Here is an 18,334-nt window from a genome sequence, read left to right as displayed (position 1 = left end):
TAAATCTTGGGCAAAGACCAGTTGTTCTCAGATAAACCTTACCTAGACATATATTTCTTGATCTGCTATGTATAATTTGTCAGTAGGGTGTAGGAGTAATATGGTTCTCGCTGGTTTTCAAAACTAGCTAGGCATTGTTTATCTCTCACATTGTCTCACCCCTCCATCATGGTTTTCCCACTTAAGGTGCCTCCATTTCCCCCCTTTCTCCCTTACTAATACCCTTCTCCTATGGATCAGGAAGAGGAAAGGTCAGCCCCCGTGTCCCAGAAAGCGATTGGCAGGTGGTGCAGGCCCAGGGAAGCACAGGGAAGTGAGGGCGGGGCCAGGCCCAGAAGCAGTGCTTCTGGGGCCCAGAGAAGGCACCACATTGGTCTGGATGTAAAGGATCACGAAGCAGTATTGGTTCCCCAGGTGTCTGGGACCCTAAGACAAGCTTATTTTTATTTTACATGTATGTATGTATTGCCTGCATGGATGTGAGCGCCCCCGTTGTGCAATGCCTGTCGAGGTCAAAACACGGCATTGGATCCCCCGGAACTTTATTTACAGATGGTTATTAGCCACCATCTGTGGTCCTGGGAATTGAACTCAGGTTCTTTGCAAGTGCAGCCAGTGCTCTTAACAACAGCCATCTCTCTAGCCTACATGGAAGATTATTTAAAAAGATTTTTAAATTTATTTTACATGTATTAATATGCCTACATGGATTTAAATGCACCTGTGTCATGCAGTGCCTGTAGAAGACAGAAGAGGGCATCAGATCCCCCTGCATGTGGAGTGACAGTTGTTAGTGCTGCGATTTGAACCCGGGTCTTCCACAAGAACAGCTAGTGCCCTTAACCGTTGAGCCTTCTCTCCAGACTGCAAGTGACAGATTTTTAAAAGGAAGAAAAATAATGACCATAAAACTGACTATGACCCTGTTGAAGGACTGATAAACTTAGTGTAATAATCTTGACTGCCTACAGGCCCTTTTTATTTTGATCTTCCGTGCTAAATATGTGACTTTTGGTTGATGTGTGCTTTTACAACATTTCATTTGGGGAACAACTTTACTCTTTACAGGCCCGAATGACTAAGGGATGTACTATTATTAAGCCTTTCAATCTGACCAAAGGAAAGAAAAGAACGTTTGATGAATCAGCTTCTACATATGTGTCCCTTGCAGAGCAGGTGGAAGCCTTCCACAAACGAACCCCTAATAGATATCATCTGAGGAATAAGAAGGACGACAATAGTAAGTTTCCTCCTGGTGTCACTGCTGGGAGGAGCCTCTCTAACTTCTTAGAAGCACAGGAGGAGTGATTGTCTAAAAGACAAATGGGGAAAGTAAAATGATGGGTATATATGCTGGTGAGTTTGTACAGATGTGGTGAACAGTTAAAGAGCTTTTAATCTAATTGTTTCTATTTCTATGAAAATAATTTCTACCAAAAGATAAAGTCTGAAGATTAAAAGTGGTATAAAATAACTTATCAAGAGAATATGGCTAAGCTGGCTATGGTGGTACACTCTTGTAATTCCAGAACATGGGAGGCAGAACTAGGAGGATTAGGGGTTCAAGGCCAGCCTTGGCTGCGTAGTGAGTTTGATGCTAGCCTGGACTACATAAGACCCCATCTCAAAACAAAACCCCAAAATCTGGCCAGTATTTTGATAGAACAGCATGTGTCTTTGAGGTATTTAAAATTTTTCTCTTTCCATAGGCATTGTTTAGCACTGTGTTAGGTGGTTACATAAGTGACTTTAAATACAGTTTTTCTCTGTTTTCTTTTTGTAACCTCTGGCCTTGGGCATGTTAGGCAAGCACTCTTATCACTGAGCTACATCCTCAGCCCCAAATATAGCATTTCTTAATATGGCTATTCTATTCTACTATTTTATATTATGAAAATAATGAAAAATTTTTAATTGTTAAGATGAAGTATTAAACATGACGTTTGTGTGTTTGTTTTCAGATAGGGTCTCTCTATGTAGTCCTAGCTGGCCTGGAACTCACAGAGACCTTCCTGCCTTTACGTCCCTGAGTGCTGGGGATTTATGGCATGTGCCCACCATGCCTAACCTAAACATGACTTTAAAAAAATTTACTTTTTGGACTGGAGAGATGTCTCAGTGGTTAAGAACACTGGCTGTTCTTCCAGAAGACCTGGGTTCGAATCCCAGCACCCATGTGCAGCTATCAACTGTCTATAACTCCAGTTCTAGGGGATCTGACAGCCTCTTCTGTCCTCTGTGAGCATTGCACGACACAGGTGCACTTACCTATATGCAGGCAATACATGCATACACATAAAATAAAAATAATAAATATTAAAAAAAATGAAAATTAAAACGTTTTAAATAAGAAAAAATTTACTTTTCATTTTTTAGTTTTTTTGAGACCAGGTCTCTCTGTAGCCCTAGCTGGCCTAGAACTTGCTGTGTAGACAAGACTGGTGTTGGTCTCACAGCGATCTACCTGCTTTTGCTTCCCGAGTGCTGAGATCAGAGGCATGTGCCACCATGCCCAGTGACTTTTTAATTTTTATTTATTTGTTTATTTTTGGTACTTTTTTGAGACAGGGTCTTTCTGTAGCTATACCCAGTTGGCCTGGAACCTACTATGTATACCAGGCTGGTCTCAATCTCATAGAGATCCACTTGCCTCTGCCTCTGGAAATGACTTTTTAAAAAAAATATTTGTTTTATGTGTACAATGTATTGCCTGCATGTATGTGAGTGCACCCATGTCATGCGATGCCACGGAGGTCAGAAGAGGGCTTCAGATTCCCCTGGAACTGGAGTTAAGGAAGGTTCATAGTTGCCATGTGGGTGCTGGGAATCGAACCCGGGTCCTCTGCAAGAGCAGTCAGTGCTCTTAACCGCTGAGCCATCTCTCCAGCCCCTGGAAATGACTTTTTAAAAGCTTCTTTTTCATTGATTGATGGATGGATTTTGTGTGTGTGTGTGCGCGCGCGTGTGCTGTATATGCATGTGCACATGTATGTGAAGATTAAAGAACAACTTTGGGGAGTGGGTTCTCCTTCCAGTATGAGTTCCAGGGATCAAACTTAAGTGTTCAGTCTTGTGTGGGACACACTTTTGCCAGGTGAGCTGTCTCCCTTGTGCCTTTTTTGAGACAGGATTTTGCTCTATTGCCTTAGTTAGCCTCTGAATTTGTGATCGTCCTGCCTCAGCCTCCCAAGTGCTGGGATGGATGACAAGTGTGCTCTCCTAGGCCCAGCTCCTAAACATGGCTTCCTAAATAGTATATGGAAGCCAGTAGTATATCCTCAGGTTTTAGAATTCCAAAGTCATGGCAAATAGAAAAATTATTTTACATAATTTTTTTTTTTTTTTTTTTTTTTTTTTTTTTTTTTTTTGGTCTTTTTGAGACAGCGTCTTCCTGTAGCCCCAGCTGTCCTGGAACTCTTATGTAGACCAGGCTGGCCTTGAACTCACAGAGATCCTCCTGCCTCTGCCTCCCAAGTGCTGGGATTAAAGGTGTGCACCACCACACCTGGCTTATTTTGCATAATTTTTACTTTAAACTTGGTATAGTTATAGCTAGGTTATGGTTTTATATATATAAAATATTGCTTATTTCTAAAATAAATAGATTTATGACTGGGTGTGGTGGCACATACCTGTATTCCTAGCATTTAAAATGCTGAAGCAAGAGAATTGCTCAAGTCTGAAGCCAAGCTGGATTATACCAAGTTCTAGTGTAACCAAGGCTTCATAGCCAGCCTTGTCTCAAAAGACCAACCAGTAAATGAACTAATTAACATCTCTTGCTGTTATATAAGATCTAGATAGGAGGATTCATTGTAAGTAATTATGACAGGATTGTTCCTAACCAGGTAGAGATCAATACTTTCTATGAGTGTTGGTGATCGTCTAAATATTGATGCTTTGGCAGAGTTGTTTTCTTTCTTTTTTAAAAAAATTTTACTTTCATCAGTTGACTGTCTGATTTTCCCCTCTCTCTCTTCCTACATGTTTTTGAGACAGGGTCTAGCTATGAGACTGGCTTATTATGTACTCCAGGCTGACCTTGAACTCTTGATCCTCCTGTCTCCAACTTCCTAGGTGCTAGGATTGCAGGCATGTACAACCATGTTTAGCTTTACCATTTGACTTTCTGTGAGTGGCGGCCTGAATACTTTAATATAGATGTTTTTATGAAATTCATAAAGTTAGGAGTTATTAGTGTTTATAATAGCCTTATGTCTTAAAACTATATGAAAAAAAGGTCAACACACCAGGTGTGGTGGGGCACACCTTTAATCTCAGCACTTGGGAGGTGGAGGCAGGTGGTCTTTGTGTGACTTTAAGGCCAGCCTGGTCTACATAGTGAGTTTTAGGACAGCTGGGGCTACAAGGAGACTCTGTCTCAAAAAAGACAAAAAAAAAAAAAAGTCAGCACACAAAATAGTTGGTATTTTCAATAGAAAGACTGTGTAATGGCAAGAAAGGCTTCAGATATGACTCAATTTTAAGTGCAGGGATGGCAGAAGAATTTACTCAAAGACTCCTCTTCAATAAAGAGTGATAGAAGGGATCAGACATTTGATAAGCTGAGTGTACAGAGCCAGGTACTCTGGTTCATTTATCGATTTCTTGCCTAGTTAGGTCAGCTCTTGCAGGTAGAATGGATCTTGGGGAACTAAGGATAAGTAAATGTCTGTAATCTTGGTTTTCAGGCCTGTTACCTTCCAGATCTTCTGTGACCAAGATCTCTAGAGACCCCCAGACTCCTGTACTGAAAACCAAATTGCGGGCAAGGCCTGTGACCTGCAAAAGTACAGCGGAACAGGAGGCTGAGGAGCTTGAGAAACTGCAACAGTAAGTCTCTGTGCTGAGTAGTTTTTGCCAACTTGACACAAACTAGGATCACCTGGAAGAAGGAACCTCAGTTGAGGAATAGTCTCCATTAAACTAGCTTATGGGCGTGTGTGTGAGGCTTTTCTTAATTGTTAATTGATGTGGGCGGGCCTAGCGTACCATGGGCTGTGCCATCCCTGGGCAGGTGGGCCTAGGCTATATAAGAAAGGTTGCTGAGCCAGACAGTAAGCAGCATTACTCCATGGTCTCTGCTCCAGTTCCTGCCTCCAGATTCCTGCTTTCAGCTCCTGCCCTTGCTTCCTTTGATAATGGACTCTCACTTGTAAGATGTAATAAATCCTTTCCTTTCCAAGTTGGTTTTGATCAGTGTTTTGTCCCAGCACCAGACAGCAAACAAGAACAGTCCCATTTGAAGTGTCTGAGGAAGAGGAGTAAGAGCCTGAGTGCTTGCTTTCAGGTTTTTACTTATTTATTCATTTTTGGTCTTTTTGAGACAGGGTCTCTCTTTTAACCCCAGTTGGCCTGGAACTGGCTGTGTAGACCAGGCTGGCCTTGAACTCACAGAGATCTGACTGCCTCTGTCTCCCAAGTGCTGGGATTAAAGGCGCACATTGCCACACCTGGCTTGCTTTCAGTTTTATGAGGGCAGTGGTTGCTGTTTTCATTTTCATGAGGCATTTAATGGCTCTGCAGGCTGTGATCATGTCTATGACAAAGTGAGACTATGGAGGTGCCCTGGTCTGTAAGCTGGTAAAATCAAATGCAGAGGTTAGGACTTAACTTTGGATTCCAATTAAGGACTGTGTGTTCTAAGAATTGCCTCGGTAGAGCCTACTTACTTTATGCTACCCAAGAGATGTTTACAGCTAGTATCCTTGGAGGGAGCTGGAACTTAATGCAGTTAACGTGGGAGCTTATCTCTTATCTCCTTCTATCTTCCTTCCATTCCTTTCTGTTCTTGAAGAGTGGCCCAATCCTTTGAGATGTTGGGGATGAAGCTCAAGGACATCCTACATGTTAGTAAAGTGCTGTACTGTTGGACTATGCCTCGGCCCTTACACTTTTTCACTTTTAAAATTTTCAAACAGTCTCACTAAGTTACTCAGGCTGGCTTCGAACTTCTCTGTAGCCCAGGCTATCTTGAACTTTCTTCCAATCATTTTGCTTCAGCTTTATTACTTGCTGGGATCATGGCCTATGCCACCGGGCTTGGCCCTAATTCCCACCGTCCTCTTTTGAGACAGGGACTTATATATCTTTGGCTCAAAAATAGCTCAGAGTTGCTGTTAGTCAAAGATGACCTTGAATTTCTAACCCTCTTGTCTCCACCTCCTGCGTGCTAAGATTACAAGCATCCACTGTTAGGTCCTGTTATAAGTCCCTGGGGATGGAACCCAGGGCTTTGTGCATGCTAGATGGGCACTAGTAGCTGAGCTATAACTCAACCTGTAGCAGAAATCCTGGAGTGCTTTTCTTTTTTATAAAAAATATTTTATTATTTTTATTTTTATGTATATGAGTGTTATGCTTCCGTGTAGGTAAAGGCACCCGTGTCGTACAATACCTGCAGAGGACAGAAGAGGCTGTTGGATCCCTTGGAACTGGAGTTATGGACTATTGTTAGCTGCCATGTGGGTGCTGGGATTCAAACCCGGGTCTTCTGCAAGAACAGTGTTCTTAACTGCTAAGCTATCTCTCCAGCCCCCTGCTTTTCTCTTTTTAAATTTATTTTTATTTATTCTCTCCTCAAGAGGTGAAGGTAAAACTATGGAGAGCAGGAATCTCACTCTACAGGTGGATCATCATCATGATTATGTTTTGGTTTGTTCTACTCTGTTGATTGTGTAGTTTTCATTTTATTTTATGTTTTATTTTTTTAAACTTAAAATTTTATTATTTTTATTTTATGTGTATGTGTGTATTGCCTGCATGTAGGTAAAAGGCCCTGTAGTTTTCATTTTATTAAAAAAAGTTTTGTGGAGCTGGAGAGATGGCTCAGCGGTTAACAGCACTGACTGCTCTTGGAGAGGACCCAGGTTTGATTCCCAGCACCCACATGGTGGCTACAAACTGTCCTTAACTCCAGTTCCAGGGGAATCTGAAGCCCTCTTCTGACCTCCAAGGCATTGCACGACACAGGTGCACTCACATACATGCAGGCAATACACTCATACACATAAAATAAAAATAATAAAGTATAAAAAAAAATTTTTGTGTGGGCTGGAGAGATGGCTCAGTGGTTAAGAGCACTGGGTGTTCTTGCAGAGGACCTGGGTTCAAGTCCCAGCCCCCACATGGTGGCTAACAACCATCTGTAATTCCAGCTCCTGGGGATCCAACGCCCTCTTCTGACCTCTGCAGGCATTGTACAACATGGGGGGCACTCACATACATGCAGACAACGCACTGATACACATACAATAAAAATAATATAAATAAATAAATAAGACAGGTGTGGTGGCTCACGCCTTTTAATCCCAGCACTCAGGAGGCAGAGGCAGGCGGATCTCTGTAAGTTTAAAGCCAGCCTGTTCTACATAGCAAGTTCTAGGCTAGCTGGGGCTACAGGAAGACCCTGTCTCAAAAAGACCGAAAAAAAAAAAAGTAAAGTTTTGTAACTCTTATTTAAATTCCCTTGTTACAGATACAAATTTAAAGCACGGGAACTTGATCCCAGAATTTTTGAAGGTGGACCCCTCCTGCCCAAGAAACCCCCTGTGAAACCACCTACTCAGTCTGTTGGTTTTGATTTGGAAATTGAGAAACGGATCCGGGAGCGAGAGTCAAAGAAGAAATCAGAGGATGAACACTTTGAATTTCATTCCAGACCTTGCCCTACTAAGATCTTGGAAGATGTTGTGGTAAGAATACTCGTGGTTTGGGAGCTGGCCAGAAGTATCCTGACCAGGACTAAATGCCATTCATAGTATTCAAGTTGATACTGTGAGCAGGACATCATCCTGTCAGGCTGGAGGTGACAAAGAGATGCAGAAGTGACATTTGCTCTTAGGATTTAGAGTCCAGTAAGGGAGGCAGCATGTGTTAAATAATATCAAAGAATAGGCAAATGTGTTCTGGAAGACAGTTTAAAGTATTATAGGAATTCAAGAGAGGGAATGAGTTTGCAGATGGAGGTTTCAGGGAGTGCTTTGTGCAGGAGCAACATTTGATAACATGTAGTTGGGTTGTTATCATTATGTTGTTGCTGTCATGACTGCTGACACTTGTACTGTGTGACCCACTGCTCTGGGTCCTTTCACATGGACTCAGCCCTCATGTCTGTGGAGGATTGGTTTCAGAACCCCCCCCCACATGACCAAAATCTGTACATGCTCAAGTCTCTATGTGAAATAGCATAGTATTTTCATATAAACCCAGTATGTCCTTCTATATGCTTTATTTAGTGAACTTTTCTCTTGAGATGGGGTCTTGTATTGCTCAGGCTCGTCTCAAACTTGTAACCTCAAGAGACACCTTTGTATCAGCCTCCTGTGTAGCTGGGATTATAGACACATGCCACTGTGCCCTTATTGTCATCTTTTTTAGTCAACAATAGTTTCTGGTGAAATGGTAATGATCTCTGATTCGGTACCAACTTTATTCCATTTTTTAGCATTAAACCAAAAGCAACTTGAAGTTATACTTCTCAGGCTTTATACAAATGATGATTATGATTATGTTTAGAAATAATATGCATTTCCTCTTTTAACTATAACTGGAAGCCTTTTTCATATGAGACTCCCCCCATATATGTGTGTATGCGGTATACGGTGTGTTTTTTTTGTATTGAGAATGCACATGGAGGCCTGAGCTCAGTGCTGGGTATCTTCCTCAATCACTTTCTACCTAATTTTATATTTGGGGACAGGATTTCTCATTGAACCAGGAGCTCACTCATTCTGCTAGGCTGGCTGGCCAGTGGGCTCCAGGGATCCTCTAGTTAATCCCTGTGCTCCCAGTGCAGGGGTCATAGATGTGTGCTGCCACCATGCCTGGCGTTTTACGTGGGTGCTAGGAGTCTGAACTCTGGCCCTCATGCTTATGGAGCAGGCATTTTACTGACTGAACCATCTCCCCAAGCCCCTTGAGCCTCTGTTGTATTCACAGTGCCTTCCTTCTTTCTTGCTATGATAGCACATCTGCTATTAGCCAAGCTTTCTTACAAGAAACTTTTTTTTTGAGATAGGGTCTCACAGCCAGTGTAGCACTGACTGGCCTGGAACTCTCTATGTAGACCAGGCTGGCCTGGAACTCTAAACTTAACAAGAAAGAAACTTCTGTTTCTAGAAACTGAATTTCCTCCTCTTGTTTTCTTTTTCTTTTTTTAAAAAAAAAGACTTTATTTTGGGGACTGGAGAGATGGCTCAGTGGCCTCACGGCTGGGGCTTTGGGGGCAGGAGCCCCCTGGACACCTGTGGTGTCAAAAAAAAAAAAATGTACTTACTGCTGTTGCAGAGGACCCAGGTTCAGTTCCCAGCACCCACATGGTGGCTAACAACTGTCCTTAACTCCAGTTCTGGAGGCTCCAACACCCTCTTCTGGCTTCCTCAGACATTGCATGGACCCAGGGGTACTTACATACATGCAGCAAAACACTCATATAAATAAAAGAGAAAAATAGAAACAATTGAGAAGGTTTTCTGTCTGTCTGTCTTTTGAGACAGGGTCTCCCTGTAGTCCCTGCCTGGCTTTTTTTTTTTTTTTTTTTTTTTTTTTGGGTGGTCTCCCTGTAGCCATAGCTGGCCTGGATTCACTATGGTGACCAGGCTGGCCTTGAACTCACAGAGATCCTCCTGCCTCTGCCTCCCAAATGCCAGGACGCTCTGGCGTTCTTTTTATTATTTTTAATTATTTGCGTGTGTGTGTCTGTGTGTGTCTGTGTATGTCTGTATATGAGTTTGTGCATGTGAGTACAGGGCCCCATAGAGGCCAAAAGGTGTCAAATCCTCTGGAACTGGAGTTAAAGACAGTTGTGAGCTGTTTGGCAAAGGTGGTAGAAACCAAACTTGGGTCTTCAACAAAAGCAGTACATGTTCCTGACTACTGAGCCATCTGTCTCGCCATACCCCTTTCTTTGTTTCTAATTAAGCCTCTGGTTGACTTTGATTACAGGCAGTGTAGATGGGGTTCAGTTAGTCTCATGTAGCCCTGACTGACCTTGAACTCCCTGTATAACCTAAGAAAGACCCTGATCCTCCTGCTATACTTCTGAGTGCTGGGACTACAGCTGTGCATCACCAAGCCCAGTTTTCTCAGTTTTTATGGTACTGGAGACTGAACCCAGAGCCTTGTGCATGCTAGGCAAGCACTCCACTAACATTTATGTATTTATTTGTGTGTGTATGTTGTGTTTGTGCATGCATGTGTCATAGCCCCCTGTGAAGGTCAGAGGACAACGTGACTAAACTCTCTCCACCATGTGAGTCCCAAGGATTGAACTCAGATCATCAGCTTGACAACAAGTACTTTTACTCACTGAACCATCTGTCACTGGTCCCTTCGCCAAATGTGATTTTTTTAAAACTTAAAAATTTATTTATTTATTATTTTTCATTTTATATGTGTGAGTATATTGCCTACATGTGTGTAAGTGTACCTGTGTCGTGCAATGCCCCTGGAGGTCAGAGGCATCAAATCCCCTGGAACTGGAGTTTCAGATGGTTGTTAGCCACCATGTAGGTGCTTGGAATCAGTCGTGGGTCCTCTGTAAGAGTAGTCAGTGCTCTGAGCCATCTCTCCAGCCCGATTTTTTTTTTTTTTTTTTTAAATGAAACATTTTTTCCTTTCCCAAATAATGAGGATTATCCCACACAGGCATGGTGGCACATGCCTTTAGTCCCAGCACTTGGGAGGCAGAGGCAGGCAGATCTCTGTGAGTTCCAGGCCAGCCTACGTAGGAATTCTAGGCCAGCTGGGAGTACAGGGAGATCCTGTATCAAAAAATAAAAACAAAACAAACAAACAAAAATCTCATTCAGAGCTTGCTTATTAGAGATTTTTATTGATCCTCTTTATATGAAAATACGACACTTCTGTCTATCACCACTGTATCTCTCTGATGGTTGGGTCCAGAGAAAAGTGAAAAATGAGAAAAGATGGATAGTTTAGAACTAAATAGTTCTTAGATATTTAATTACTTTGTTTTGTGAAAAATTCTGGGTCCTGGAAGGCAGCTGGGCTAGACTAGAGCCCTGGTTAGCCTGGTGCAGTTAGTCATAATGTGCATTTGTCCAGGATGTTGTAGAACAGCAGATTTTGCTGTTTGTTGTAAGAATTATTTGAAAGCACACTAATTACAAAGTCTGCTAAGCTGGACTTCCTATTCTAGTGATAGCATTCTTTAGGAAACAGAAATTTCCCAGCAGAATGAGCATTCCCTTCATGCTAATCCCCTAGAGAGGACATAAGACCTTCCTAGTGATGGCGCTGCTGTACCCAGCTTTACAGGGAAGCCACCTGTCTTAGATACTGAGGCACCAGCTTTCTGATTCCTTCAGGATGACAAATCTTTGTATTTTAAAGTTGAATATGCTTTTTATCTTGTTTGAGATAGGGTTACATTATTTGGCCCAGGCTGGCTGAAAACTTGCTGTGTAGCACAATCTGGCCTCTTGCTTACCCTCCCAAGTGCTGTAATTGCAGGTGTGTGCCATCAGGCCTAGCTTATTGCTTTTAGAAGCCAGTCCTAAAAATATTTGTAGCTAAAACTTTAAAAAATTATTTTTATTTTTTAAAATTTTATTTATTTATTTATTTTTATTTTTTTTCTGTCTTTTTGAGACAGGGTCTCTCTGTAGCCCCAGCTGTCTTGGAACTCACTATGTAGACCAGGTTGGCCTTGAGCTCAGAAGAGATCCGCCTGCCTCTGCCTCCTGAGTGCTGGGATTAAAGGCATGTGCCACCATACCCGTCATAATAAAATATTTTTTTTAAAAATCTTCAAAGTTGTTCAAGATAGTAGACGAAGAAATGATTCTGTGCATTGGATCTCTGTGGTCTACGTAGTGAGTTCTAGGCCAGTCAGGGCTATGTAATGAGACCTTGTCTCAAAAATATAAACAGCCGGGCATGGTGGCGCATGCCTTTAATCCCAGCACTCGGGAGGCAGAAGCAGGCAGATCTCTGTGAGTTCAAGGCCAGCCTGGTCTACATAGTGAGTTCCAGGACAGCTGAGGCTACAAAGAGACCCTGTCTCAAAAAGACCAAGAAAGTAAAAGAAAAGGAAAAACCACCAACCCAACAAATAGCTTTTTTTTTTAAGGGGGTAGCAGGGCTTGAGACAGAGTCTCCTTGTAACCCCAGCTGGTCTGAAATTCACTATATAGAGCAGGTTGGCCTCGATCTCACAGAAATCTGCCTGCCTCTGCCTCCCCAGCGCTGAGATTAAAGGCATGCACAACCACACCAAACAACTGTTTTACATGGTCCAAAAAGTGGCTTTAAAAAGCCACTGTAGGGCTGGGGGTATATCTCAGGTCTAGCATTCAAGATGCTCTGGGGTCAGTCTCATTTACCACATAAAATGGGCATAGTGGTGTACATCTGTAATCCTAGCATTTGGGAGGTGGTGGTAGGGAAATCAAGGCCATCTTTGAGTTCTTAGGGAATTCAAGGCCAGCCTGGCCTAGAGACCCTATCTCGAGAAAAAAGAAAGAAATCCACTCCAAGATAGTCCACATACGTTTTGAGTAGTTGGAGCATTGTTGAAATTAAGAACTTTTGCAAAAGACCCTCTTTGGATCCAAGATATAAACATATAAACCCTCATGTGTTCATTTTTACTATATCCATTTAGCTAACTTTTACTGAATGTCTTAAACTTCACTGGATCTATATTAGGTGCTAGGGATTTATGAACTGAAATAGTACCCACAGGCTAGCCAGGGGAAGTGAGCATCTCATTAAGTTCTGTGACCTTCTGTATGTACAGTCAATTCTTTGTGAATTCTGCATCTGTGGACTCAATTAACCATAGTTGGGAAGTATTTGAGAAAAAAAAAATAACACTTGTACTGAACACATAATAGACTTTTCTTTCTTGACTAATATTCCCTGAATAATATTTTAACTATATTCATCACATTTTTATTATATTAGGTATTTTGAACAATATAGAGATGCCTTAAAGTATGAGAAGATGTGCATAGGTTACATGCAGACACTATACCATTTTTTTGTAAGGACTTAAGTATCTGTGGATTTGGTTGTTTGTGAGGAGTTTCTTCTATTAGTCCTGGCAATGGAGAGTTCTGTTGTCATGACACACAAACTTTTCTTTAAGAGTATTTTTGTTTTTTTTGCCAGGTGTAGTGGCACGTGCTTTTGATCCCAGCACTCTGGAGGAGGTAGAGGCAGGTGACTCTCTGTGAGATCGAGGCCAACCTGGTCTACGTAGCAAGTTCCAGGCCCCTTGGGGCTACAGGGAGTCTCTGTCTCAAAAAAACCCCCCAAAACCAAGAAAGGTTTTCTTCTTTCTTCTTTTGTTGTTTATTTTATTGTTATGTGTGTGTGTCTATGATGTATGTATGAGAGTGCTGGTATGTACACGCCATAGTGCTCACCACAGTGCTCATGTGGAGGTTGGAGGACAACTTTTGGGGGTTGATTCTTCCATCATGGGTTCTGAGGCTCAAACACAGGTAGGTGTTCAGGCTTGTACAGCGAGCGCCTTGTCTTTCTGACCTAGGTTTTCACCTTTCATATCGCATGTTGGAAATTGTTCTGGAATGCCTGATTGAGTTGTGTACCCTTCTAGGGTGTTCCAGAAAAGAAGGTACTTCCAGTCACTGTCCCCAAGTCACCAGCTTTTGCATTGAAGAACAGAATCCGAATACTTGCAAGAGAAGACGAGGTGATTCCCTGGGAGAAGGGCATTTCTTTTTCCCTCTGCATTATCAGTGGAAGTCTTTGTGTTCTTTAAACTTAATGGAGACCAAAGGCAATCAGCTCTTGTCTGGAGTTGTCTTTAACAATGATATGAATGTTTGTTCATCTTTTTTTTGTTGTTACTTTGAGAGCAGAGTAGTTGGTAAGGTGTGAATGTTTTTGCTTTCAGTGGTAACTGGTTCTGATTTCTGAAAACAGGAAAGTTAAACATTAGAGGCTTGTCCATTTCTATAGCAGTGAAATCAACCTGTCTTTGTTTAGCGTTGCCAAGCCCTGCATTTTATTTTGCTTGAGTTGTTCTTACTGTTAGTGAGGGACTTTAAATTATCTACTAAGCAGTTGCATTGTATTGTCCTTGATAACCCAAGGGTCACAAAGGTGATTGGTGACGATTCATGGGATTGTATTATGTAAACTGTCATTGATCCTACTAGCTTCTTATTACAGCTCCCATTTTATCTATAAATATCCAGACTTAGGGTACTTTTATAGCAGATCTCAGCATAAACCTTTTTATAAGGTTCATTTGAAACTAAAATACATGGTAATCTTATGTTACTAGCTTGAACCCAAACAACGTACTTGGTCCTATTCTGGGTCTGGCAACCGTTAATTCCAGTCATGTTTTAGTGGTGCCTGGGGTCTGAATCAAAGGCATGCTTACTTAGTGCCTTTCTTCTGTTCTTCATTTTATTCAACAATGAATTCATTTCGTTACGCCAACATTCCTGAGAAAAACTTTAGATCATGTAAGAGTGATTGTGTTAGTTCTTTACCAAATATTTTCACGTTGCTTTGAACCCTCTGATGGGGTAGCTGACTTTAGCATTGTATCTCCAAGAAAAGGAAGCCAAGACACTTAAGTTTGAGTGACTTGTCTTAATTAGTTCCTTATCTCATAAAGCCTTCTGAGGAGGTGGGAAAGATGAGGAATCCTGTTTCTAAACCAGTTTCTTTCTTAGGAAGAGGAAGAACCAGTAGTGATAAGAGCTCAACCTGTGCCACATTATGGGGTACCTTATAAACCCCACATCCCAGAGGCAAGAAATGTGGAGGTCTGCCCTTTCTCCTTTGATTCTCGGGACAAAGAACGTCAGTTACAGAAGGAAAAGAAAATAAAAGAAATGCAGAAAGGAGAGGTAGGTGTTTCATTTCTGCAAGTTGCAAAATACCATTTGATCTCTCAAAGGAAACCTTTTTCTGTTTGTTTGCTTGCTTAAGACAGTGTCTTGCTATGTAGACCAGACTGACTGAAAAATCTGTGGTGGTTTTCTTGCCTCTGCCTCCCAAGGACTACAGGCGTGCGTCACCTGGCTCAGGGAACTTTATATAGAACTTACTATAAAAATCACTATCTGCTCTCTCCTATCCACAGGCCTTTCTCTGGGATAAATCCATTGCACCTCTGTGCCTTGACTCCCCAAGCCCCATTCACCCTCCCATCTCCCCCACTGTTCTCTCCCCTGAGTTTGGGCCCTGTTCCATTCCTTGTCTTGGGATCCCAGACACCTGGGGAACCAATACTGCTTCCTGATCCTTTACATCCAGACCAACGTAGTGCCTTCTCTGGGCCCCAGAAGCACTGCTTCTGGGCCTGGCCCCGCCCTCACCTCCCTGTGCTTCCCTGGGCCTGCACCACCTGCCAGCCGCTTTCTGGGACACGGGGGCTGACCTTTCCTCTTCCTGATCCTTTGCATCCAGACAAACCCAGCTCCTCAGTGCAGTCCCCAGGAGTCCTTGGGACCTCTTCCCACCCCACCTGCCTTTGCATCTCTGGGTGGCACGACCACCAGCTGCCCTAGACCAGCATCTTTCCTGGGCCAGGCTCCCAGGCCAGTCCAACCCCCAAATTCCTGAGGCCAAATCATTCCTGGAGGGATCCAGACCTTAGGAGAGAGCCTGAAAACATCTGACCCTCATCTGAATTGGGCCTCTGTGGGAACTCCTGAAGACAAAATCAATCCAGTTCTCAAAAGAGAGAACCGGAAGCTTAGACGAACCAGCTTTTCATGCCCAAAAAGTAAACACATGAGGTTCACAAAAAGAAGCAGACCTAAACTTGAAGGCCTGAGTCTCACACAAGAATCAGAAACTACAAAAGAAATCCAAATGTCAAAATCACAGAGAAAAAATAATAACATGAAAAACCAAAATAGCATATCCCCACCAAATACCAATAGTCCTCTAGAGGAGTACAATGAGAACCCCCTAGAGATAATGCAGGACATGGAACTCAAAAGTACAATTATAAACATGATAAAAGAATTCAGTGAATTTAAAAGAACACACCAAAAAATAAATCAAAGAACTGAAGGAAGATACGGATAAACTTCTGAACGAATTTGGAAAAGAGTTAGAAATATTGAAGACTACTCCAGCTGAAATGAAGAAGGAAGTGAAACACTCAGTAAGCCAATTACAAACAACAGGAGAAAGCCTCAACAGGATGACTGGAAGATAAAGTGGATGAACTAGACCACTCAAACAAAGACTATGAAAAATTTAAGAAATCACAAGAATGGAATATGCAGGAATTGAGTGATACAATAAAAACACCAAACTTGTGAATCATAGGCACACAGGAAAGAGAAGAATCCCAAGACAATGGCATGGACCAGATCTTCAACAGAATTGTGGAAGAAAATTTCCCAAACTTAAAGAAAGACATGCCCATACAAATACAAGAAGCATACAGAACACCAAACAGACAGGACCAGAACAGAAACTCTCCACGGCACATCGTAGTAAAAACACTACACGCACAAAACAAAGAGAAAATTCTGAAAGCTGCAAAAGAGAAACAACAAGTCACATATAAAGGAAAACCCATTAGGATCACAGCTGACTTTTCAATGCAAACTATGAAAGCCAGAAGAGCCTGGACCAAAGTATTCCCAGTGTTAAATGAACACAGTTGCCAACCCAGATTACTATATCCAGCCAAAATGTCATTATAGTTGAAGAGGAAAGAAAACTCTTCCATGACATATATATGCTGAAAGAATTCATGTCCACAAAATCAGCCTTTCAGGGAATTTTGGAAGCAATACAAAGAGCTGAAGAAAGGAACGACTATACCCAAGGGATTTCGGAAAGAAATCCAATGAAGGTATAACTGTCTGTAAGAAACTCATCTCACTTTCAAGGACAGACACTATCTCAAAGTGAAAGGATGGAAAAAAATATCCCAAGCAAATGGCACTAAGAAAAAAGGCATAGCAATCCTAATATCTGACAAAATAGACTTTAAACTAAAACTATTCAGAAGAGACAAAGTGGGCCATTTCATTTTAGGCAAAGGAACAATGAATCAAGAAGATATTACAATCATGAACATATATTCACCAAACTCTGGTGCACCAAACTTCATTAAAACAATGCTACAGGACTTTAAGACCCAAATTAACCCCAACTCATTAATAGTAGGGGACTTCAATACCCTACTGTCTCCATTAGATAGGTCAACAGGGCAGAGAGTTAACAGAGAGACATCTGAATTAAACAATACCAAATATCAAATGGACTTAACAGACATCTACTGAGTATTCCACCCAAGCACCAAAGGACATACTTTCTACTCGGCACCCCATTGGAACCTTCTCCCAAATAGACCATATACTGGGGCACAAAACAAATCTCAACAAATACAAAAAGACTGAAATAATTTCATGCATTCCATCAGACCACAATGCAATAAAGCTTACAATCAACATCCGAAGACGCCCTAATCACCACATGAACACATGGAGATTAAACAACACACTCCTGAATGATGAATGGGTCAAAAGAGAAATTAAGAAAGAAAGAAAAGTATCCCTGGAACTAAATGAAAAGGACACGCTGAAAACGGTCCTTAGAGGGAAGTTTATAGCCCTAAGTGCCTACATCAAAAACTCAGAAAGAACACAAATAAATGACTTAACATTGCAACTCAACACACTTGAAAAGCAACAGCAAACGAAACCCAAACCCAGAAGACAAGAAGAAATAACAAAATCAGGGCAGAAATTAGTGAAATCGAAACAATACAATACAAAGAATCAACAACTCCAAGAGCTGGTTCTTTGAAAAGATAAACAAGATTGACAGACCGCTAGCCCAGTTAATCTACATGCTACTAAATTTGAAAACCTAAAAGAAGTGGACGGCTATCTATATGCTACTAAATTTGAAAACCTAAAAGAAATGGATGGGTATCTAAAGGCATGGGAACCACCAAAACTAAACTAAGAGATTAACAGCTTAAACAGACCCATAAAACAAAAAGAAATTGAAACAGTAATGCAAAACCTCGTGACTAAAAAAAGCCCAGGACCAGATGAATTGACAGAAGAACTCTACTAGACATTTAAAGAGGATCTACATCCAATACTACTTAATTCATTCAAAAATATAGAAAGGGAGGGAGAACTTCCAAATTCCTTCTATGAAGCCAGCATCACTCTAATACCAAAGCCAGGTAAGGACACAACCAAAAGAGAAAACTATAGACCCATATCCTAATTGAATATAGATGCAAAAATTCTCAACAAAATACTTGGAAACTGCATACAGACACACATCAAAAAGATCATCCACCATGATCAAGTAGGCTTTATCCCAGAGATGCAGGGAT

General features: G+C 41.6%; 1 protein-coding gene across 11 annotated transcripts in view; it reads left to right on the top strand.

Annotated features, from left to right (window-relative positions):
- Positions 1 to 18,334, top strand: part of Tpx2 (TPX2 microtubule nucleation factor) — a 57,112-nt gene that overhangs the window by 27,938 nt on the left and 10,840 nt on the right. For all 11 annotated transcript variants that reach the window (XM_029561772.1, XM_017797215.2, XM_029561767.1 and 8 more), the window contains 5 exons: positions 1,069 to 1,240; positions 4,692 to 4,833; positions 7,478 to 7,694; positions 13,589 to 13,684; positions 14,682 to 14,858. In XM_029561772.1, the coding sequence (XP_029417632.1) occupies positions 1,069 to 1,240; positions 4,692 to 4,833; positions 7,478 to 7,694; positions 13,589 to 13,684; positions 14,682 to 14,858 (804 nt within the window). The remainder of the gene's footprint in view (positions 1 to 1,068; positions 1,241 to 4,691; positions 4,834 to 7,477; positions 7,695 to 13,588; positions 13,685 to 14,681; positions 14,859 to 18,334) is intronic.

This window comes from Nannospalax galili, unplaced genomic scaffold (genome assembly GCF_000622305.1).
Source record: "Nannospalax galili isolate Female #2095 unplaced genomic scaffold, S.galili_v1.0 scaffold1714, whole genome shotgun sequence".
NCBI classification, from domain to species: Eukaryota; Metazoa; Chordata; class Mammalia; order Rodentia; family Spalacidae; genus Nannospalax; species Nannospalax galili.
Note: the sequence above shows the minus strand (reverse complement) of the source record. Positions and strands in the feature narration are given on the sequence as shown.